Consider the following 25552-nt stretch of genomic DNA (forward strand, 5'->3'; position numbering starts at 1 on the left):
AGTGATGCCTCATGGGATATGCAACGCGCCAGCCGCTTTCCAGCACTTTGTGAACAATGTTCTGAGAGAGTTTTTAGATCAATTTGTAGAAGTCTACATTGATGATATTTTAATCTTCACCCAGAATTTGCGAGGCCATGTAGTTCACGTGAGAGCAGTTCTAAAGAAATTGTTGGAAAATAACCTATATGTGAAGTTGGAAAAGTGTGCCTGTCATGCAAAGGAAGTAGAATTCTTGGGATTCGTCTTATCGGAAAATGGAGTTTCCATTGATCCTGCTAAAACTCAAACAATCCTGGATTGGCCTTCTCCTAAAACAGTGAAGGAGATGCAAAGTGTTATTGCCTTTGCCAATTTCTACTGCTGATTAGAAAAGAGTTTTCTACAAAGGTGGTCCCCATTATAAAACTTTTGAGAAAAGGAGTACCCTTCCATTGGTCAACTGATGCTGAAGAATCTTTTGAGTTCCTCAAAGGAGCCTTTACGACAGCCTCGATCCTTCTCCATCCTAACCCTGAGGAGCCATTTTTTGTGGAAGCTGACGTCTGTGACCAAGCGATTAGTGGTGTATTGTCTCAGAGGCACAAGGAAACAGATCAACTTCACCCAGTGGATTTCGATCCAGGAAATTAACTCCTCCTGAAAGAAATTATACAATTGCTGACAAAGAGCTATTGGCAGTGAAGGATGCCTTTCAGGAATGGTGGCATTATTTGTTAGGGGTTCGTCATGTAGTCACTGTGTTCACCAATCATAAATATCTTCAGTTTTTAAAGTCTGCTAAGACATTAACTCCAAGGCAATTGAGATGGTACTTGTACTTTGCAGATTTTAATTTTACCATTACCTATCGACCTGGTTCTGCCAATGGTAAGGCATACGTGTTATCAAGAATGAATAATATACCTGGAGCCGGAGAAGCTGAAAAGATTCTAATTATTCCAGTAGACAAGTTTATTTGTACCTTACAATCTCCGGAATAAAAAGGAAGTTTCGAGAATCCATGTCCGACCAAGAAATTTCAGATTGGGCCAACAAAAAAGAAGGAAGAAGGATTTTAGAAAATCTTCCTTTTGTTGAAAATGCTTTATATTTGCCAACTCGTGAGTTGCAAGAACTAGCGCTACAAGAGTGTCATGATGATCCTTTAGCTGGCCATAAAGGAATTTTGAAGACTACCAAATTAATTAAGAGGTATTTCTAGTGGCCTGCCTTGATCCCTCAAATAAGAAAATACGTTCAGACCTGTGATAAATGCATTCGGGGACAGACAACACGATTAGCTCCTGAAGGTGAGCATCATCCTCTTCCCATTGCACCATGTCCCTGGCACACCATTACTATGGATTTGATTGTAGATTTACCTTCAAGTAAAGGTTTTGACACAATCCTAGTTTTTGTAGACACCTTTTCTAAAATGAGTCATTCCATCCCTCTGAAGAAGGTTCCTCGAGCCTCTCAGTTAGCAAAGTTATTTTCACAGCACATGGCATTCCGGTGGTTGTAATCTCAGATCGAGTTCCCCAGTTTGTTTCCCAATTCTGGAGGGCCTTTATGAAATAACTTGGAATAGACTCACATTATTCTACCAGTTATCATCTGGAAATGGATGGACAGACAGGAAGAGTTAACCAGGTGATAGAGCAGTACCTACGCTTATATCTCATGGACCAAGATAATGATTGGCCAGATTTCATTTGGACAGCAGAATTTGCGTACAACAATGCTATTCATGCCTCCACTGGTTATTCTCCTTTCTATTTGAACTCTGGTAGGCACCCAAACATTATCTTAGGAAGGTCGGGAGGCTCGGTCCCAGGTGAGAATGAATTCAGTAAGAAAATTCAAAAGACCTACCAATCCGCTGAAGAACACTTGACCAAGGCGAAGGTCTCTTACAAGAAACATGGTGACAAAAAACCCTTGTTATTGTGAGGGTGAGAATATCTGGCTATCCACTTGACATTTACATTTAAGAAGGAACAACAAATTCCAGCCTAGAAATGTAGGACTCTTTAAAATAAAGAAAATTGTAAATCCAGTAACAGTCAAACTCACCATGCCCCCTCAGATTAAGGTTCATCCAGTATTCCATGCCTCGCTTCTTAAAAGAAGCCCTCCCAATGTTAGGACAACCACCCCTCCAGATCCTATCCAAGTAGATTCACAATTAGAATATGAAGTGAATAGAATTTTTGACTCCACGTTTAAAAAAGGAACATTATATTACCTCATTGACTGGAAAGGTTTTGGCCCAGAAGAAAGGTCCTGGGAAGCCTTCCAAAATGTGCATGCTCAAAGGTTGATAAAGAAATGTCATGACACTTTCCCCGACAAACCTTCTGTGGGAGGGAGTTCTTTGGAGGGGGGTACTATCAGGAAAGCTATTGCCAGCGTTGTTAAGTTCTTCCCTCAGCAAAAACAATTCCCCTTTTCCTTGTACCCACGTTGGTTGCAGCGGCATCTTCCCTCCTGGAAGCTCTTGCGGAGGCTGTTCTTTGAGCTAACTTCTTAAGGTTTAAGTGCCACTCAAGATGGTGGCCGCAAATCCTTGTTTCTACATTAGTCTCATGCTAGAGCTTCCCTCCAGCTGTTTCTCTCTGGGAGCCCTTCACTTCAACTGTCATCCTGAGGAGAATGAGCAGTGTTCCTCAGGTGCTTCATTTCATAGAGAATCCTTCCAGTTTTGAGTAATTAATTATTTTTCTTGTTACAGTATGCATACCAGCTACTTTTTCCCTTTTGAAGAAGCTGAATGTTTTCCTTCTTCCAACAACTGGCTATCGGCAAATTAGTTTTGGCTTAACATATAAATATTGTAATTGGCCCAGGAGAGAGACTGCCAGCTCAGCAGTGGTCCTCTCTCCAAGGGGCTGGTGGACAGTCAGCCTCGTAATGAGGCCCTTTGTGTTTTTTCCTGCACGTGAGAGTCCCTCGAACCCAATGTCCAGACATCTGTATGCTTTTGAACCTTGATATCTCTAAAACTACTGAATAGATTTACTCCAATTCACAAAAAGCACAATCTGCATACCAGGATGTAGCCTCCTGCCAAATTCCGTTTAGCAGCTTTTGCTGTAGCCCTTCTTTAAAAAGTCTATGAAAAATAAATAGCGATTTTGCATTGTGGGACCTCCTGTTTTTTCTGCCCTGCTTGATGGATCACCCCAAAACTTTCCATGCACAGACTAGTGAAAAAGTAGCACATTTTTTTATTGTTTTGTGGGGCTACATCAAATTGTGCTAAATTATTGGCAACTTTTTTCCTATGGAACTGCTGACCTAACTATACCTGCCTAGTGGCGACTGTCACTGGGTGATAGGTAGCTAGATAGATAGATAGATAGATAGATAGATAGATAGATAGATAGATAGATAGATAGATAGATAGACAGATGTGTGCGTATGTGTGTGTATATTTATATATACATATCAATCATTAAAATTAAGACTATGGAAGATAATCATTACATTATTAAAATATAAATGAATGATACAAAAGTAAATTAAAAGAAACAATAAAACCTAAAATATATGAAAATATGTAAACATGAAATAAAAATGTAAACTTAAAATATATTCTTTAAAAATGTATCTAAGAATACCAAAACAGATACAAAACAATAGAAAAAACATAAACAAAAGAATAATTTAAAAAACATACACAAATACTACTATAAACACAATCTAACAAGATAAACAGCAATAGTAGGGAAAATGGTGGACTTTGGGGGGGTCACATTTACTATTTCCCCTCCAATCTGAGCAGCAATAGGGAGTGTTGGACATTTGAAGGGTCAGATTTACTATTTTAACATCAATCTGAGCAACTCTGAACAACTCTAGTGAAAGTTTTGGAATTTTGAAGGGTCTGATTTATTATTCCTATTTCAGACTGAGCAACAGCAGGAAAATGTTGAACTCTTGAAAGATAATACTTTCAAATTTCCAATACAGCCTGACCAGCAGTGGAAAAAGTTTAGGACTTTAGAAAAATCACATTTACAACTCCCAGTCACAAGTAGTAGAAACAAATAAAATTCCAAAAAACTGCACTACCTTAGTACTAAACCATTACCACTAAAATCAAATACAACATATTAATACATATACAAATGTACATTAGTGAGTAATAATAGAAAATTACAATACAAATTCACAAAAACGTAACATAAAAAATTAAATAAAAATTATTTAAAAAACTATAAAAAACATAAAAATATGCATTGCAGTTTACAGTACCACTTATTTAAAACAACAAGTAGAGCAACTCAACAAAATTGTATGAACTCGATATAAAAATATTTAGATTAATAAATCACAAAGTTAATAGGAAACAAACCATGCTTATCTGATAAACACCAGACGACTTTACATCCCATCAGTAACAGAAGGTGGCACTCACAGAAGGTTGTGATATTGATTTAAATTATGTATTCAAAACTGTGATCCCTAATGGATAGAAGACGCATTTCAGTTGGAAAGACAGTCTTAGCCCCACTGGTCCAACATATTACAAAATAAGAAAAAAAACAATAAACTATATTAAAAAAGTAAAAACATTAAAAACAAAATATAAATTACAACACTCAATTCATTATACAATATTAAAGTGATATTAGTGTTATTAATATTCCATTAATATAATTATTAATATTTATTAATACTATAACTGAAGTACAATATTCCTAACTGCAATCATATGTCTCACGATATTCTGTAAATCATAACGTCTTTTCAATGATATTAAGGACCAACAATATTTTGAAACAATATTAAGCTCAAACACCCGTCAGCCAAGTAGAGTATTCAAAAGTATTCAAATGTCTTTTTCAGCACCCAGTCATTGAAGGAACCAGATTAGCTAATATTCACACTGAACAGCACTGTGTTAAAAGCAGCAGTGCTACATTGTAAGAATGCGATGTGAGGTCAAAGTCTCTCTTTGATCCTACTGGCTGAGCACACTCAGTTTTGAGCACAGCATTAGGTATTACAGTACGACACAAAGGCAACCCAGCAATGGCATCTGGGCTTGATTTGCAATGCCCAATACAAATTTCAACTTGTAGACAGCTGCCCAAGGGTAAGCTCTGTAAAATGTGTCATTCTGCAGGACTTATACATCTTTCACATAGGAATATCACATAATAGTACCCTTGTCCTATGTTTTCCCTTGGCTTCGTTATGCTTGAGAATTTACAAAGACAAGTCAAGCTATTTTAATAGATCTAGCCTTGTGTGAAAACCTATGGGTATTTACATTGTTCCTGCCCTGTTGCCCCACTCTTGCACAGATTACAGGGGCCATTTAGCTTCCTGGCATGAAGTGATTTTGGTATGCCACTCAATTCAACTTTCAGCCAAAAATAGTTTTTGCATGTGAAAGTTGATAGCTTTGCCATTAAGGCAGTTCGGCGCATCGTTGCACTGCACAAGAGGGCCCACACAAACATATAGTGAATTCCGGCCTATGTATGAAGTCTATACGGACTTATAAAGCAAAACTGAGTTATAAAATATCGCACAAGCTAGTGGGAGTGGCGAACAAGTCTACAAGAGTAATCAACATTAAACATAGAAAGCAACTGTAAGGATTTGGGAGTACCATATGATATGGCTGTGGGGCCTTATTGTGCAGTACACTCACAAATACCGTCTAGGGTCCAACTCACTTACTTAACCTTAGGCTCAAACCTGGGTAGCTGTGGCTGTGAGCAGTAAGGCTTGGCAAAGGAACTTAAGGCCTAATTATGACATTGGCGGTCCTACCAAAGCTGCGAGGAGCCTGGCGGAAACATAGTATTACGATGTTCCAGCCGGGCTGGCCGGCGGGAACAGTGCTACGGTATTGTTCTTGGCCCCCTTTAGCACACCAGCACCCTTGGAATGCGAAGCAAAGCAGAGAGTGCACATTCCAAGGGTACTGAGAAGGGGGGCCCCCATGTAGCCCCCAGCACTGGCTTTCCGACAGCCTTTCCATGGGGGTGAGATCACCATGGAAAGGCTGGAAGAAAGTGGAGTCGTGATCAGCACGGCAGCGCTGAGTTTAGCGCTGCAGTGACTGACTGCAAATCCGACCGCCATCAGCAAGTTGGGAACAATGTTCTTGGCGGGGATGGCAGTCTTGAGGTGGTCTGAATGCCACGGTAGTAACGTGGCTGTCAAACTGCCTGGAGCACGGCAGTCTGACCACCACCGTGAGGCTGGCAGTCTGAAGACCACCAGCCTTGTAAGGAGGCCCTTAGTGTAAAGTATTTAAGAGCACCAAAAAACAAAATAAGGAGCTCACACAACAGAAAAGAAATCGGACACCAAATTATAAAAATGGATTATTTTTAATCAATTTTTAGAGACCTTGATGAACTAAATCCACCAGAGGGATCCGGCGATACTAATTTTAGAAGATATTATCACTTTTAAGTGCAACTGCAAACAAGCATTTGTCAACAAAATGTTTGTAAACTTTTGAAAGTTTGACTACTTTGGTCCAGATTGGATGACCAATTCTGACTGGACAGATGACTAGCGGGCCAGAGTGGACACTTTGGGCAGTTATGTGGCCACCAGAACATTTGGCAGGATGACCACCATAGACATCTAGGGAGTGGTCCTGATGGTGAGGATACAGGCTAAAGATGATCAAAGGATGCTCCTGCTGTGTTGCAGTTAACAGGGGTGTCTTTGTGGTTGCTCCCTGGTCCACGGGTGAAGTATGGTGACTTTGGCCGCACAGATTGGGGCCCCTTAAAAGTCCCCTACATTACAATAGCATGCCAGCCGATGCTGGGCTACTGGTCTCCTTGAACCGAGGACTAGTGTCCTTTGGGTGCGATGAATCTGGACTTGGATAGCATTCCTGGGTTGGGCAGACCTGGGTGCAACTTTTGTCTGTCTCTGTTTTGTCCTTTTGGTGGCCCGGTAACTGGTAGCAGCAAAACTTCTGTGGTGGCTACCAAATTATCGGTCCCCTTTGAAGCTCACCTTTTGGTTTAACACCTGGAGTGGTCATCCTGGGAGAGGAGGTAACACCTCACTTTATGGCAACTGCCTTTGTTCCTAAGTCTGGGAGTCGTTTATGTCTCCCTAGGTGGAGAGAAATCTGTGTGTGCCAGGGCCTTTGTGAGGCTGCTTGGCTAGCTGGAGTACAGAGTGCTAACTTTATGAAGGTTGCTAAACCTTAATTGTGACATTAGACTTGACCCAGGCTGCAGGTCGGGTTTAATGCCATGATTAATATTCTACTTTACATAACCCAGTTAGGTAGCCCCATTCAGAAGATGGCTGGGCTGGAGTGCCAACCAGTAACCTTGTGTTAGCCAACGGGGCTACTAACTTATCCACAGCAAAACAACAATTTGAAGCATTTTTCTTAAGATGTATTAAAAAGATATGCCCTACTTAACAATACACAGCTCCCTGCCATTGTGCTTTATAGGCGACTTACACTTTGCAACTGGTTTGAAAGGCAAAGTCGATCTGGCAGTGTATTCACTCTCCTTCCAGTCTTCAGTGGCAGGCTGGCAGCCATTTTGTACTTTATCACACAAAGGGTGGAACAAACAGAGCTGCAACTCTGAGTCGACACTTTGGTGGTCATTTTGACCCTGGTGGTCTTCCGACAGCCCAGGTAAATGTGGCAGTCCCACCGCCAACAGGCTGGCGGTGCAGACCGGCACATTATGAGTGTGGCAGGTTGGCCTCTGCCAACCCGCCACATCTCCACTCATACCGCCCTGGCGGTCTCAACCGCCAAGCTGGAGATGATCCTCTCCGACCCGGCGGTCCACAGAAGACCACTGGAAGTATTAAGAGCTAGCCTTTCAACATGGTTTCTGCGGCGGTAGCACCGCCACAAAAACCATCACGGAAGGGCAACCGGTGACATGGAATTCCTTCCCTGTCATCAGTAGACGGCTCCCCCGCCTCCCCAGCAAGCAATAGACCCCCCTCTCCCCTCCAGCCACAGAACCCCCTCCCCCGTACATAGCGCCCCCACCCCCTACTGACATATCACCCCCCAACGACATAGTGCCCCCGCCCCGCATACATGCACACAGACACCCACATGCACCAAGCATACACTCATGCACCTACACTTACATGTGCATGTATTCACAACATCCATACACGCATTCACAACTCCAAACATACACAAATTCACAACTCAATTAATGCACGTATTCATGCACACATACTCACACCCATCTAAACATGAATACTCACACACACCACACTGACATACAGACATGCATACACACTAACTTACAGACACACATACACACTGACTTACAGACACGCATACACACTGACTTACAGACACGCATACAACCACGCACACACACATTCATGCACACACACAGACACTCCAACACTCACAGTCGTATAAACACACGCATACACACATTCATACACACACACAGACACCACACACTCACACATGCACACACTACAGCCCCACCCTTCCACCCCCTCCCCTGTCAGATGATCACCATACCTGGTCCAGGGAGAAGGTCGTCTGTCAGGGAACGGGATGGGGCACTTCCACTGCTGGCAGCGCCCCACCAGCAGGACACCACCAGGCTGCATTATTGGTCATAATACATCTGGTGGAGTCCTTCTGGCGAGTCAGGGCTGGTGGTGGACCCGCCAGAGCACCTCTGCCCACCAGCACGACTACTGCTAGATTGCCGCCCAAAGTGTGGCTGAAATCTGGCAGTACCCGTGATATGGCAGGCTGGAGACCGCCAGCACTCAAGGTCTCCTTGCGCCCGTGGCTTTGGTGGTTTTAAGGAAGACCGCCAAAGTCATAATGAGGGCCTTTGTCTTATATGCCCGGAGCATCCTGGGTACCATATACTAGGGACTTATACGCACATCAGTCTTTGTCAATTTGGTATAGCCAATTCAACATGTAATTCCTGTAGGGTTGGCACTGAGGTCTGGGTAGCAGACTGCAATGCAATCTCGAATGTGTCGAAAAACCAGCAGCTACTAGTACACATGGAGCAAAAAGTGAGAGGAACCTCGTAAAGCCTGTTTTCTAACAGCAATGAAGTATTGTATGTCAGCTATGGACCTTAAATTATGAAACTTAGGTCCATACCCAGAGAGGTTATAAATATGATCGAGTGCTGGTTATTTTCATGGCAGAATTCCTGCTGAACAGGACAGTAACTTCCACATTTTCCTGCATCTGTAGATTACAGACAGTGGTGTAACAAGGGCACTATTGACTCCAATGCAGGTAAGAAAAAGCAGCCCCTCTGTTCCTAGTTTTAAAGTAAAATTCAGTCATGATTATGGTTCAGTGTGTTCATTATTGCTGTAGGCCCCTGTGAAATTGCATCTGCTGCATTCTTGGTATCTAAGCACATACCTGCACAGTTCTCCTTATAGACATAGCAATCAGTGATTGGAAAATACGGACGGTCAGACGTGTCCTCCGATTTGGTGATGAGCCCCTCCTTCACTGATTCCAACCCATTGATAATCACCACGTTATCCCAGCAGAACTGAAAGCTGAAGACATCGCCATACTTTTTCCTGAGCTGAAGTAAAGAAAGTAAGAAAGAGGTGAAAATTAGACAGAAAGATGGAAAAACGATTCTGTGTATGTAGCAATAGGGTAATCAGGAGGGGAATAAGATAAATCAAGGGAAATACAGTCAAAATAGAGAAAGGGAGACTGACCATTAGATACATATTTAATCACTGATGTAACTGGCAATTATCTTTTTATTTACTTATAAAAGCTTTTTTTTGCATGAACCACATCCATTTTGGGTACACCTGCACACTGACAATTGCACAAAGATAGAATACAAAACCAATGCAGAGATGTTTGTCCAATAAAGTAAACAAAGTACTCAGAAGAGAATTTATACAGTGTAGCGGCTGGAAATCTTGAATTAGTCTAAGGTAGCATCCTCACAATAACCCTTGGCTACGTTCTCTAAAATAATGTACTTGCTGAGTATGTATCAGTTCCCGTCTGCTTTCTTATGCACAACACATCAGTAGGCACCTAAATAAATTTTACCAAGGTTAATGGTAAAAATGAGAAACCACTCACCTTTTGCAATTCTTTTGCTCAAGTGTTCCCAACGACGTAAGGCATAGCCACGCCTGCCTTTAAATCCTGAGAACAACGCCACTCCTTAATGTCCCCAGGACCCAAATTGAAAACACCCGCTGTGTCATACCCCAAGTACAAAATCACAGCAATATCCCCACCTCAGAAAAAGCCAACCGTTATTCCAATATCTAGCATAGAACACCTTTCCTATGTTTCTCAGAAGCTCTTGACTCCTGCCTCAGTATCCCTGAATCCTTCACTTAAGATGGATGGTAAAACTCTTGATACATTAATCAAGAAATCTAAACAAAGTCTTCCTGCCTAAGTCCCTCCACGTGTTGTTTGTATAATCTGGTGGAGGCAGTAGGGATTGCTCCAGTGTTGTAACCAAATTTGAGGTAGCCCCCCTGCAAAGTACATGGAGGGGGTTCCCCACTCCACCCAGACCAAGTGTGGGGCCTGTACTGTGTGAAGGGCCTCCCCCGCACTTCAGGGGCTGCGGGGGGTAATGTTACGCCACTGGATTGCTTCTTCCAGAAAGAAAAACACCACACTCAACAAAAGCAGCTCTGAGATGCCAAAATGAAAGAATTCATTTTTTATATGTAAGGACAGAAGGCAGCAGACTGATCTCTGTCAGAATTTACAAGCAACATGAGGAGGGACACTACCAGTATCTTACCTCGCTGTGTCAAAATTCCTCCTGAAATAAACCGGTAACTTCAGAAGTAGCATAGTCATCCACTACCAGTCTTGTTGAGTGTTAGAAATGGGGTTTCTGGTTGGCTAGGGTATGCACCTAAGCTAGGCAGAACCCACCCACTCTTGTCAGGGCAAGGGAGTTACACGTCCAAGATAACCCTTGCTCACCCACTTGGTAGCTTGGCACGAGGAGTCAGGCCTATCCCAGAGGCAATGTGTAAAGCGTTTGCACAATACACACAACACATGTGACACACTATCCCCACCACAAAGGTAACACAACACCAAGTTATATGAAAATATACTGTATTGTACACAACGTAATTATTAGACCAAATACCATAAGTAATATCCTGCTAACCAAGCAGTTGTCAGAATGTTACACATTAGTTACTTTGCAGAACGAGCAGTAGTCACATATAGCACACAGGTTACTTATTATTCTGCAACATAAGAGTAGTCAGGAAAAATCTTACAAGGTAAATGCACTTGTCACAGAAATATCAGCAACGCCCCTATCAGGAACATTATAAAAACATATGGCAAGTCATAAGAATACATCAGCATAGAATGCCCATAAAAGGAACATTAGTAAACATTTAGGACATCATAAAACTAGGCAGGTTAACATATAAATCCACAAAGTCCATACTAGGAGCGTAAGAGACATGTATGTCCTTTAGAAAGTACCTGTTTTATGATGGCAAGGCACTCCCAGTGCCAAGAGGAACATAATGGGCCCCCGGCGCTCTGTGCGCTCACTTTGGGGCCACTCTGATGATTGGTGGTAGGATGGGGGTGGCACACACCCCCTCCGGTTTTATAACGGGCCCCTACTGGGGCCCATGATCTCTAGGCCCCCCAGGCAGCCACTGGCCCTCCAACAAAGGGGGGGCCACCACAATGCCCCAAAAGAACAAGGGGCCACAGTGGGGGGCCACCGCTCCCCACAGTGCCCCCCCACTGTGGCCCACTAAACACAAGGGAGGACTGCACCGGGCGGTAAGCCTCTGGTGAGGCTTCCACCTCGCCTGCGTCCGCCGAAAGCAGTTTGATGCTCCGTTGGCTCAGGGACAGCCTCCGAGGAAGCTTCCTGGCCGTCTCTGTCGATGTGAGAAAGCACCGAAGCGGGTGCCTGCTTGTGCCCCTGGGGCACTCCTTGGAGCGTGCTTCGCCCCAGGGGCACGGGAGGAGCGTGCTTGCATTCTTTTAGTGGTTCCCCGGGGGCACTGGGGACAGGGCGACTCCAGCACACTCCTTAATGAAGCCCAGTCGCAGGGGTGAAATCGGAGGGAACAATGTGATTTCCAAAGCGCGCAATGATGTGCAGCCACAGCGCTTCCAAGTGCAAAAACACCCTCAACGAAAGCGCTTTGAAGGCGCTTAGGCTAATTTTTGCAAAGCGCTCTCCAGGTGCTCCATATGAATACTGCATAGCGCTCTCCAGGCACTATTTGATGTAATGAAGCACTTGTGCTTTAGGCAGTAGCAGGGGTCAGGGGCCACGGCACCCTGCTCCTGGGGAACAAAGTCAAAGAAAAAGGAGCACAGGTGGCAGTGCCCAGCAGCAGGCCAGCACAAGGGGGATGCAGGAAGTTCCTTTCAGTGACCAAGCAGGTTACAGATCAGCACAGCAGCAGCGGTCCATGGTGGTTCCTGGTGAGTCCTTCCAGCATGCTGTGTCCAGTTCCAAGATGTCTACAGTGTCTCCCAATTGTGGGAAAAATTCCCCTGTACTTATACTCAGTTTTACAGTGTGTCCACAAAGGAATAGGAGAGGAGGTTCCAAACAGTTATAACTGGTTCTGGGAGTACCCCCTCTCTCCTCCAGCACAGGCTCCAAACATCAGTTGGGTGTAAACAACCCTATTGTGTAAGGCCAGGGCACAGCCTATACAAATGCAGGTGTGCCCCGCCACTCCCTTCTCCCAGCCCAGGTTGCCGGTTGGTGTCCTAAGGTGATTAATTCTTGAATAATATAAAATGCTCTTTGGTATGATGGTTAAGGTTGGCAGACAACGTGCCTTAACATGTATATTGCAGAAGAATAATCAATTAGTTTGGTTTTTCTGCTTCTTTGCAAGGTGATTGAATGAAAAGATACCAGAATTGCAATCTATTTGAGCTTCCCTATGTATATATCCAAAAAGGACAAAAGAAGAATTATTTATTTTTATTTTTCAGGGTAAAATAAAGGAATGTCTTTAATGAATACAAAACACTGAAAGAGGTGTGCCCAATTAAAGAGGCCATAAACTGCTGATACCAGGAATTATGTGAGTAAGAGAAAATAATTTGTTACTAAATATTGAGATAACAAATAAAAGACACTTTACTGGAGAGGACAAAAATAGTAATAAATTAAGTATTTTTAATAATGACATGGGTTAAAAGACTTTTTGAAATAAAAAAATATTAATTCCTTTGTAAAAAAAAATTCTAAGATAATTTATTTATTACAGAGAACTGAGGAGACGTATTCTATGAACTAACAGGAATCGCTCAAAAAATATACTTATGATAAAAATAATAGGTGAGTCTGAAATGGATCCTTTGATCTCAATAATATATGAGCTCATTAATAAGAGTATTACAAAGAGAGTGTGTTTACTTTATTTTATTTTGTTGAGGTGTTTCCAGCTAGAAGAATTATTCAGTCCTGAGGATGACCCACTAATGACTGATGTCTTTATATAGGGTTGAAACGTTGACTACATTATATGTGGATTATGTATGAGTGACTTCAAGGTACCTGGATTGAAGGGATCTTTTTGAAGTTTGCTCTTTTCCTATATGCTTTTAACCACATTTGTATATATTGTATATAACACTTTGGCATGCATAACACTTTAGCACTTTCACTGCGTCGTATAATATTGGGAGCACCTATTCCATAATGAAGTTTTTATGATCAAATTAGATATATTGTTTCATTAGATTGAACATTAAATGGTGATATAAATTAATTTGGAATATTATATATTTATTTTAGAAGATTACGTTTTATTATATATTTTTCTTAAATGTCACTTTCTAGAAGTGGCATTTCTGTATTAGTAATAAAAAAATCCACTCACACTAGTAAGCAGCATTTCTCACTACCATTACAACCATACCAAACGCTACCCCTCATAAATCAAACAATACCTCCTACACATGAGGCAGGGCATTTCCAACGCAATCCTATGAGAAGACAGCACTCACAGCAATGAGAAACCAAATAGGATGTTTGTCACTACCAAGACAGGCCACGCTACCTGGCACATGTCCTGCCTTCTAGATACATAGCACCCTGCCAAAAGAGCTAGATAGGGCCTATTTTAGGGGTGACTTACATGTAGTAAAAGGGGAGTTCTTGGCCTGGCAAGTAAATTTAGATGCCTGGTCCCTGTGGCACAAAACTGTGCACACAGGCCCTGCGTTAGCAGGCCTGAGACAGGTTTGAAAGGTTACTTTAGTGGGTGGCACAAGCATCGCTGCAGGCACACTAGTAGCATTTAATTTACAGGCCCTGGGTTTAGAGATACCACTGTACAAAGGGACTTACAGGTAAATTAAATATGCAAAATAGGTATAAGCCAATCATACCAACTTTAGAAGAAGAGCACCTGCACTTTAGCACTGATTGGCAGTGATAAAGTGCTCAGAGTCCTAGAGCCAACAGCGAAAGGTCAGAAAAAATAGGAGGAAGGAGGCAAAAAAAGGGCCAGGTCTAACAGTGAGACTACTGAAATCAGAATAAGGTTGAAACATTTCACAGCTAAGAAGGGGAACTACTGTGCCAATGACCACAGCCTCACCAAGTTCCCCTACATATACACATGAATGCTACTTTCTTATTAAAATCCATTTTGTTTTTTTATTCTGACCCTCGGAGGGGGTTGATGTACTGCGAGTCATTCCTAGAGAAGACATTATTTGCCAAAGTCTTTAATCTCCCTGCTTTTTAAACAGAAAATTGTGAGATTAATTTGTGTGATTTAGGGTTTGCTGTCCTAAGTGATTTCCAGCAGCATTTAGCACAAAATTATTTTGCAGAGTGATAGTTTATTTACACATTGTTTTTGGTATATTCATGCAATATGATGTTATTTTGTAAAGCATTTCCAAACATTCAACTTTTTTCCTTTAGTGCAGGCAATGTCTTTTTTCTCTCTAAACTTAGGCCCGTATTTATACTTTTTTTAGCGCCGCATTTGCGCCACTTTTTGACGCAAAACTGCGCAAACCTACAAAATACAATGGTATTTTGCAAGTTTGCGCCGTTTTTGCGTCAAAAAACGACGCAAATGCGCCGCTAAAAAAGTATAAATACGGGCCTTAGTTTCTTGATAAATTGTCAGTATCAATTGCCTAGGTACTAAAGACTGAAGCATCTGTGTCTTTCAAATGGCGTTCAAAGACAAAGGTTGAGTTGGGGTTCCTCATACTGAACTTAGGGCCAGATGTGCTATAAGAGTGATTCCAGAAGTTGTTTGCAGATTGCGTGCCAACTTTTTTCGGCCACTATGTGAACCTACCTATGTACTAATTGGGCAGTTCACAAAATAAACTGGAAGAGGGTTCAGAATAACCTACCTAATTATTGAGTTACCACCTCTACTTGGATGTCAGTAGCTGATCATTGATTTGCCACTTGAGTTATGGTCACAAACCTTTGTCACATACGGTATCACATCAAAATTTGCAAGGGGTGCCGAAAACACAACTCTCTTTCCAAGTTATAATTTGGCAATCATTACTAAAACCAATTTGCGATTTGGAAAACCACTTTTGCAAATTGCAAAATGGGCTTAGTGCATATGCTGTAATTTAGAGAACTGCCTTGCTAGTACCTACAAAAAACCTTTGTACATCTGCCCATTAGTTTTTTTCACAACAGAACAAATAAAGAAACTGGGAATTAAGAAAAAACAATAGGGATAAATTTAAATCCTCTGAAAATAAAATACTTTTAAACACCATTCTGCAGCCAGTCAGCTACAAAGTGGGCAAGAGTGCCCCTGAAATTAGGCTCTCTGAGGGGGGAGACATAGTTGTGGAGAAACTAAATAAAAGTGTGGAGCGTTAGTACAATGCGTGACAGGGACCCCTCGAGGGATGATACACTAAAGCCAGTCAGTCAATTAAATTTATTTCAGGACAAAGTGTACAAAGCTGAAAAACAGTAAAATACAATACAAACACTAAAAATATAATATTTAAAATCTTAACACATCTCACACCAAACATTTTCCATCATAATTCATAAAAAACACAGCACTGCCCCGGTATTTAAGAATGTGAAAAGTGTTAAACCTGACGGCCTTATGGTTGTATTCCACCCAACATTTTCCCTACCTTCTCTACTTTTCAGACATCGTTTTTGCTGATACTAGGACTTTATCACTACTAACAAGTGCTAAAGTGCTTCCTCTCTCTACTCTAAACATGGTAGTACTGGCTTATTCTCAATTTGGCATATTTAATTTACCTATAAGTCACTAGTAAAATGCACTACATGTGGCAGAGTCTGTAACTTAAAAGCTACTGATGGGCCTGCAGCACTGATTGTGCCACCCACTTAATTAGATCTCTAACTATAGCTCAGGCCTGCCAATGCAGAGCCTGTGCATGCAGTTTTACACTGTCATGTCGACCTGGCAAAATAACCCTTTTGCCAGGCACAATCCTTCCTCTTTAATACATATATCACCCTGGGGGTAGGCCCTGGACAGTCCAGAGGGCTGGGTGCAATGTATTTAAAAAGCAAGACATGTAATTTTAAGTTTCACGTGTCCTGGTAGTGAAAACCCCTTAAGCTCATTTTTCAATTCCGCAAGGCCTATCTCTCCCACAGGATAATATTGTAGTTGCCTTATTACAATTTATAAGTGTAATTTCCAAATGGGAAGATGGAATTATAGTTTAAAATCCAACCCTATAGTGAAGTTGGATTTCAAATTGCAGTTCTGAAAATGCCACGTTTAGAAAGTTGTCTCTGATCACATCTGGGGGTAGGTGACTGCTGGGCTTAGTGTATTCCCCCTAGACAGCCACACACAATGGCAGATTAGGTGTGACTTGATGGGCCATCTAGGCAAGATGGGTGGGAGGAGCTGGACCCAGTCTCACTTAAACATGAATAGGCTGTGTCCTATCCTGTTGCAAAGGACTACATACCCACCCCGTAGTTAGTCTGGAGCCAGGACACGAAGGGAAGACATAGGTGCACTTCCAAGGCATGTTACTGAAGTCTCCCCCACTTTAAAGATACCACTGGGTATAAGTACTGGACCTCGGGTACCACCACTTCAGTACACTTTTAGACCTGTGATACTCTGCCAGGAAAAAGGACTGCAGTGCTGCTGAAGGACTGCCACTCTGCTGGACTTGATTCTGTTGGACTCCTGCTTTGCTGTGCGAACCTGCTGCCTGCTGTCCTCTGCCTGGGCGAGAAGGAGTGGACCTGCATCACTTGACCCTAGAACCCACAGTGATTCCAAGAGCTAGACTAGCTGGCTAGCAGCCTGATCTGAAGTCTCAGGGAAATTAAAGTCTTCCAACCACCCTGCTTCTACACCTGAACTCTGCCAGCTAAGAGTCTACCCTATAAAGTGGTGCCACCCCAGTCCTGGACCCATGGAAGTGGGCCTGAGGTGCTTGCAAGTGGAACTGACACATCCTCTCTGCTGAGCAACACATCCTTGAGCAGAACCAATGCATCTTCTCGTCCAAGCTGCACATCCTCTAGCAGAACCAAAGCATTACAGCTGCAGAGTGGATTGGACCCGAAACAGAAGACTCGCATCACTGCTGCATCTCACATCTTGGGTTAGTCACTTGGCCTTCAGCACCACGACTGTGCTAAGATTTTTCCAGTGCAAGCTCCTCACATCTTCCATCAACGGAAGCCTCGACGACGTAACTTTGCATCGCAGGTTCACCTTTCATGGGAACGGACGCATCACCTAGACTGTACAATGCATCCTCACCACCTGCCTTCGGGTCGCAAGCCCCATTAACAGAATCCTCAAAATAAATGCAAATGGCCCTGCACCGCAGCCTCAGCGCATCTCAGAACCAATGAATCCCCTTGGCTGCACAACACATCTTCAACGATTTTGGAGACCATGGAAATGAGCCACTAGGTCCCTTAACGCCTGCCCTGACCCAGGTGTTAAAAAATTACTCTAAACTGGTTTGGAGTCATTTTTTAAGGCCCTCCCGTGCGACATTTTTGCACCAGAGTATAAATAAGGCGCAAAGGCCTTAGAGTAATTTTTTGCCCTGGAACGCCTACCTTGCATCTAATTAACGCAAGGTAGGTTTCCAATGTAAAAAAAAGACTCAAACTCCATAATTTTGGCGCTAGATGGGTCTAGCACCAAAGTATAAATATGGAGTTAAGTTTGCGCCAGATTTGTGTAAAAAAAAATGGCACAAATCCGGCGCAAACAGAGTATAAATATATGCCCCTTAGTTTTCAACAGGTGCCTATGCCATTTTATCCTATAATTTACCTATACTGTGCAAAAAAGTGTACTTCATTCTGTACCTGATGCTGCAAGTATTACATACTAATGCATTCTGAGTAGTTCAGTCTGTCCAGAACGAGTCTGGAAACACTTTAAGACAATCTTGGGGGAAATGTTAGATCAAGTGACTGTAAAAATATAGAATTAAGTGACCATTATGACATTGTTATTGTTGTAAGTTGAGTTCTGTCCTTCACTTTTCAAAACCTACCAGTGCTGACCATTACAATACACCAGCCTCTGAAGGAAACTGGTCTGAATATCAGATTTGGCTATTGTTGGTCTACCATTTTAAAATCAGCCAGTTGGTTGCATACACTGGTGCTTTAAATGTTAATGACATTTGTGAATTACAGTCCTTCAATTCTATTGACCAACTTTGTGAGGAAATTTGAGACTTCAACATTTTCAGGACTTTGGAGGGCAGAACGTACATAGAAGAGGAGGGAATGGGGTGTTGTGGCCAGAGCTGCCAACTTTGGGACTGGAGAACCGTGTTTGAGTCTTGGTGTCAGGTAAACACCCTGTGATTCTTTTCTCCTCTCGTAATCTCCTCAGTGCATAAACAAGAAATGAATTTGACCCTGTGTAATGTATCTGGTGTTCACGTAAAGAATTCCAATGCTCTTGAGACAAGTCCACGCCATTTAAAACTGTGAATAAAATTAAGTAGATTCTTTCACATTCCCACCCATTGCTTTATAAATATTTTTGCAAGTGCACCTAGTCTACCTCCTTCTTACTGTTCACCATGGTTCTTTGCTGGTTCCTACTCCACCTCCACCCACCACCCTCAGCTTCTCCATCGAACGATTAACTGGGCAAGTTATATCATCAAGCTGAAAGCTTTTAAATCCTTTGGTCTTCCAAAGCAGCTTTAGTTCCCTTCACTTTTCAGCATTGACCTAGCGGCTACCAAGTTGGCTGCATGCTGGAACATCTCTGCTGCCTCTGTCCCTCAAATTCACCTACACCCATCCTTCCCTTTTGTCTCTCCCCGTTTCCCTCAGCTCTTGCCACCATACTTTCTTGCTCATGTACTTGTTTCTTGATTTTCTCCTCCATCACTCTCTCAGTACCTGTGCTGCATGGGGCACTGCTGTCTGCATGGACCTAAGGCCCTGAATATAAAGTACTAAGTCCCAGGGCCCTCCAGCTAATCATGTCACAACCACATGCTAGTTACACAGTGTTGGAATGACTATGAGGGGTTAGCCCCTCCCTTAATGCCTTAGCTGTTCCCAGCTGAGACAGTGCATGATGAAATGCGGTTGTCCTCACACAGCCCAAGTGGCTCACTACATCCCACCCAAACTCAGCTAGCTGAACCCCACCCTTTTCATTACTCACACACAAAGTCCCTCAGTCTCTGGCTGGGTGCAGCATTTAGTCTCAGCCCATGTGAATGACTTTTGTTCACCTGAGATGGCTTTGAAGTCTCCAGAACAGCTCTTGTTGTCCCTGAGCTGATCTCCAAAGCCACAATTCCTTCATCTGACACAGGCTGACACTCTCAACCTCTTGGAATCTCCTCCCAGTAGTCCTCTGCTTCCATGGGCATCTCCTCTCCTCTTTGTTGGGCTGGTGCCTCTACTGGCTGAAACAAAGAGATGTTTCTCGTAACCTTCTCACGCCCACATTGAATTGTGGTCATGCTAATGTGGTCACGCAGGTGCTTCTTTCATACGGGTGCAAATCTTCCACCCAGGATGACAGTCTTTGATAAGCACATGATCACCCACCTTCAGCTGCCTGTGGGTGGCCCACTGGGCCCAACTGGCTCTCTTAATTGTTCTTCAATGCAATCCACATGCACAGTTGATGGGCTCCACCCTGGTCCAGTGGGGATGCTGTTTTTCACATGCTGCTTGAACATCAAGTGCATGGGATTGTACTGAGTAATACAGTGGGGTGTGTTTCGATGCACTCTTAGGAAGTGGTGTAAGCTCCACTCCAAATCCTCCTTCTGATAAGCCACTATTCTGAGGGCTTTCTTCAAGGTCCTCATGAATCTTTCTACTGTGCCATTAGTCTGTGGCCATAGAGGTGTTGTATATTGGTGCTGGATAGCTTGCACAGCCAGGTAATCCTGGAACTTAACCCTTTGGAAGGGAGGTCCATTGTCCATCCTTATAGTTTCTGGCATACCATAGGCTGCTAGCATTTTCTCCAGCATGGGTTGTTATATATGCTAGAAAGCTGTGGTGGCCACGAACTCCACCAATGGGTATTTGGATTGGTCATCAACCATGACCAGGTTGAGACAGTCGTCCAGAAAAACACCCAAAGTCAAAGCTCACTCTTGTTTATGGGGCTGTGGCCATGTCCTTCATGGCAACAGGCACCGGGGCTATGGGACTTCCCATGAACTGGCAGGTCGAACACTGCCTCACAGCTTCTTCCACCCTAGCATCCATCCCCAGGAACCAGACCTTATCTTGCATCCAGGCCTTAGTCTTTTCGACCCCTTGATGCTAGTTGTGAGCAAGCTCCACCATACAGTCTTCCAGAAACTTGGGCACCAATATGAGGTAAACCCGCAAGATAATACCTCCTGCCATGGAGCTCAGTTCATTTCTCATCTTCCACATTTGTGGCAATCTGGTCTTCTCCTACGGATCTCATTTGTTGGCGTCCTGTAGAAACAACTTCCACCCATTATTCTCAATGGCCTCTGTCACCTTTCTCAAAACAACATCGGCCTCCATGGGTCGCCTGATGTCATCAGTGCCTTTGGGCAGGTTGCCGCAATCATGTTTGTAAACTCCTCCTGTGTGAGCTTTCTGCTCACATTCACCACACAAAGCAGCTCAGTGAAGCATAAAATGTCCTCACAGTGGTGGTGTTTTGGTTCGGATGGCGTCCACCAACTCCACTTTGAAGTGCATCCCACTACTCCCCGTGGGTGGTCCTGCTCATCTATTGAGGGCCACCTCCATGACATGCACCCTCACACTTGACAGGTCATACATTTGCGTTGTTATCAGCATGTCTCCCAGTTTGATCCTCAGTTGTCTGAGGATAAGCCTTGTAAGAGTGGCTGACCTGCACCCTTGAATGAGCTGTAGCCTGACCTCTTTCTGTTGGTCGTCAGTGCTCGTGCTTGCCACCACCCTCAACCTGGCATAGAATATATCTATTGACTCCCCTTCATGCTGCCTGGCCTGTCTCAACTAGAATCATTCAAAATTGGTGTTTAATTAGGGGTCAAAGTGCTAACTGAAGGCCGTTATCACATGGTCATAGTCAATTACGTCACCAGTGTGCAGGAGGTGCTCAAATATTTTGTAAATCTGATCTCCAACCAAATGTAAGAGCAGGAACCTCTTCACCTCCAGGTCCCTCTCCCTGGGGGCCCTGAAATCGTTTTCCAGGTGGCCCACCCACATCTTCTACCTTAGAGCAGTCATGACTGGGTCAGCCAACTCTGAATGGTGACATTGCCAGCACCACTGAGTGTACGCACTCTCCAGCTCTTGCAGCCACTAGATTTGGTCCAGGGCCTGCCCCTTGGGCCCCTGCAGCCTGTGCATGGTCTGCCATCCTCCTGTGCAGCCTCCACTCACAGTTCATGGGTTAGTCCTGCCACCTTTCCCAATTTATTTTTTTGTATCACTTGTCCATCATGCGGCACAGATGGTGGTCCTCTGCCCTCTCACCGCCTGCTTGTGGCCCTCAGCAGTAGTCTCATACACTCACTGTGCATGCCTGGCACAGTTCTCCTCCCCGCTCAGTACTGTATTTTACCTCCATATGCTTTGGGGTACATGGGGGGTGGGGAATTCAGTGCAGGCCTCTCACATCGGCAGCATGCTGGCACCATGCACCAAACAATCTCCTTCCTCACATCTTGCAGGCTGCAGCACGGCCCGTTGTAACCTCGCCCGAAGCACAAACTTCTCCCCATGGCCACACCCAGCGAGGCACCGCCAGTATAGTTACCACCACCGCCTGTCAACGGGGCCATGTGGCTGTAAATGGGGTCCTGCGCTAAGGTACTGCTTGGGCCAAACCACCCTTGTTGCCAATGTGTTGTGCGGGGCACTGCGGTCTACATGGACCCATGGCCCTGAATGCAAAGTAGTAATAGGCCCCAGGGCCTCCCCCCAAATCACTACACATCCACACACTAGCTCCACTGTGTGAGACTGATCACAACCAGTTAGCACCTCCTTTATTTAACGCCTTAGCCGTGCATGATGACGGGTGGCTGAACTCACATGGCCTGGATGGCTTTCAACACTGCCCATCAGTTTCTACCTCTTTCTCCTTCCCCAGCAGGAGTGTAGCTTGGTCAGTATGATTGGGGGGATGTTAGGTTCAGATTTCCTGAAAATCACGCTGGCACATGATGTTAAAATACATTGCACGACAAGTAAGGTGCACAAGAGGGACATAAGAGGCAGTGGAAAGGGAGAGGAATACAGATTGGGAGGTGTAGTAAATGAGAGAAAGCGCATTATTTTGTGAAATAACCAACATTTTTTAAATCGTTCTTTACAGAGGGAGTGTGTTCGTTTTTGTCTGTGTGTAAAAACTGTTGAAATCCGACAGATGTCTCACATTAGCCAACAGAAAGTACCTGCATCCAATTATTTATCACAAAATACATTTATTAGGGGGGGTTGTAACACCATACAACCCCATCCCTGAAGCTACGCCCATGGTCCCCAGCCTACATCTCCGACCCCTATATATGGGTCAATGACCAACCCGTCTCCTCCTCTCTCCGTCCATGCCAATCTCTCACCCACTTTTCTCTGCCAGAATGTTTGCCTTTTTCCTAGATGTCTGCGTAAATATACCTGACCTTCTATCCCTCATAATCATTTACTTTCTGCCACTGCTCGGATTCCAAATATTATCAGCTGTTGCTACATATTCTGATCTACTACAAAGTAAATGATTCTTTCAGTTTAAAAATGTTCCAAAAGAGCAGAAGTCATGAATGGTGAAAAAAAAAAACACTCAGGGCTGTAGCTTCAACTGGTGCAGCAGGAGCAGTGGCACTGAAGCCCAGAGGCCTGAGGGTCATCTGAACGCTCCTTATCGCTGCATTTTATAAATGATTCAAAGAGCATGTGCTTTGCGGACGAGGGAGCACTGCCTTCCTTGCAGTAGGACCTATGATACGCTGGCTACTACGCTACTGAAACCCACTGTTCGCCTTCCATGCGAGGCAAAGGCAAAAATTTATAAAAATCGTTTATGTTAAAATATTACCGACAAAAATATCGCCTTTCAAAAATATCATATCCTAAATTTCGCCTTCCACATTATTGTGAAAGTAAGCCTAAACTGACTACCACAATGTAGTGAAAAGATAATATAGGTAAGTATGGATATACTGTTTTTAACTTCACATCTAGGTACCTTGAAGATTGATATCTATGAAGACAAGGACTAACCTTCATGATATCGGAGTAGTCGGTATTCTGGATATTAATGGGCTTATTTACAAGCCCCTTGCGCCGCCGGTGCGACAGTTTTTTTTCCATAGAAAAAGTTTGTGTATCTCAGAAATGAAACGGTGCCATGCAAAAATGTTTTGTGAAGTGGCACTTGGACTCAGATGGCCTTTGACGCCTGGTTCAAGTCCGGCAACCTTACTTTGAAAAACTGCTGTAGCGCTCCGGGAAATAGTTGTAAATGTTTCATTTCTTGCTTCGTTTAACTAATTTCAGGAAAAAAAATAAAGGTTGCTTAAACGTCCTAATATCATGTGACACTTCTTAAAACGTTTTAATTTTCCACTCATCCTCGCATGGATCGAGATATATGTCGATTACCCTTTATACCTGTAGGAAAGCAGAACATGCATTCTCTGGAGCCAACTCTTTTTACCGAGTTTTACTAGTAGTGGAGTTCTCGACCTCGGACCGATGGAAGTCTTATTCGGCCCTCTCACCGGCATTATGGTACACGTTACCCCATTCTTTCAGGGCTTGGTGTGCATATGGCGGGAAATACGCCCCCCCCCCCCCCCAACCAGAGCGCCTTCTTTTAACTGCACCTTCACATTCAATAACTATTAGTTAACATACATCGGTTAACTCCTGACTCACCTTATTGCAATATTCGGGAAAATGTTTAACATCCGCCTGCAGAATGTTCCCGAAGAAGGGCAGCGAGGGGGGTCCAGGTGGGTAGCGACTCCAACTCCTCCGGCGCTTTGTGAAATCTAAGAGCAACGCGAGTACAATGAAGAAGAACGCCAGCGTCGCAAGCGACGTGCCTGAGGACAGAAGGGACCAGAGTGCTAAGAACAGCTCCATGCTTGCAGAATTCCTGACTTCCAAAAACTCACTTTTTCTGCTCTCACACCGGCCTCCTAAGCCTTTTGTGTTGTAGGGTGGGTTTGTTTATTAAATTTGATTAAGCGCCAGCATACCGCCCACAAAACCTAATTCCATTCACTATCGGGAACAGGGAGGATTTATCCTCCCAGAATTTTGGCGAGGGAGGGACGCCGTGGACAAAAAAAAACCTGCACTGGCGGACAAGACTTTCCTAAATCGGTCCGTTGCCAAGCCAGGCAAGCTAGCAGAGTGAGGGAAACAGCAGATGCTTTGTTTTTTTTGTTTTTTGTTAATGTTATTGCTAGCTTGTCTGACTTGATTGAGAAAAAGAAGGATTTTAGGAACTGTTCCGGACCTCAGTGACCAAAATAACACATTTTGCGTAACTTACATGTTGTCAGGGCTTGGGGATATTTTTGAATGTTTCACGGTTAAAAAACATATTACTTGAAAAAATGCTTCTCCATTTTGTAATAGAATCATATGTAATTAACTGATAAATGCTATGAAATATATACCTATCAATTATTAAGACTTTTATCATGTCTTTTCACGACATGTGTTGCCAGATTTACATCTTTTGATGGCTCGGCTCATGCCTTGGCTCTAAGCCACTGGCTCGGCTATCGCCAATGCTGTCCATTTCCCCCACAGAAAATTAGGGTCAGTTGTGCAAAGCTATTTTTGCAGTCACAAAGGCTCAGATTTGAAAAATTGATGCCTTTGTACCAAACCCAAATAGTAATTCAGTAACACATCACCAAATCACAATTTGGGTTTGCGAGTACACATTGCATCACTATTTGGAAAGGCGAAGTTTAGGGTCCCCCTTCTAAATAGTGATTTGGATCGGGATTTACTAATGTTTCACAACCAAAATCCGTACATAAAGCATTAATGTTTTACTGACTACAGAAAGTGGTCTTCATTCACAAATGGGAAGAGGTCCCCAGGGA

At 43.5% G+C, this 25552-nt stretch overlaps 1 protein-coding gene across 1 annotated transcript in view; it reads right to left on the reverse strand.

The window, feature by feature from the left end:
• Nucleotides 1-24636, reverse strand: part of LOC138292727 (cytochrome P450 2D15-like) — a 496310-nt gene extending 471674 nt beyond the window's left edge. The window contains exons 1-2 of the mRNA XM_069231465.1: nucleotides 24363-24636; nucleotides 9380-9551 (exon numbers count right to left, since the gene is read on the reverse strand). Coding sequence (XP_069087566.1) covers nucleotides 9380-9551; nucleotides 24363-24572 — 382 coding nt within the window. The 5' untranslated portion in view covers nucleotides 24573-24636. The remainder of the gene's footprint in view (nucleotides 1-9379; nucleotides 9552-24362) is intronic.
• Nucleotides 24637-25552: the final 916 nt, after the last annotated feature.

The sequence above is a fragment of the Pleurodeles waltl genome, chromosome 4_2 (genome assembly GCF_031143425.1).
Source record: "Pleurodeles waltl isolate 20211129_DDA chromosome 4_2, aPleWal1.hap1.20221129, whole genome shotgun sequence".
Taxonomy (NCBI): Eukaryota; Metazoa; Chordata; class Amphibia; order Caudata; family Salamandridae; genus Pleurodeles; species Pleurodeles waltl.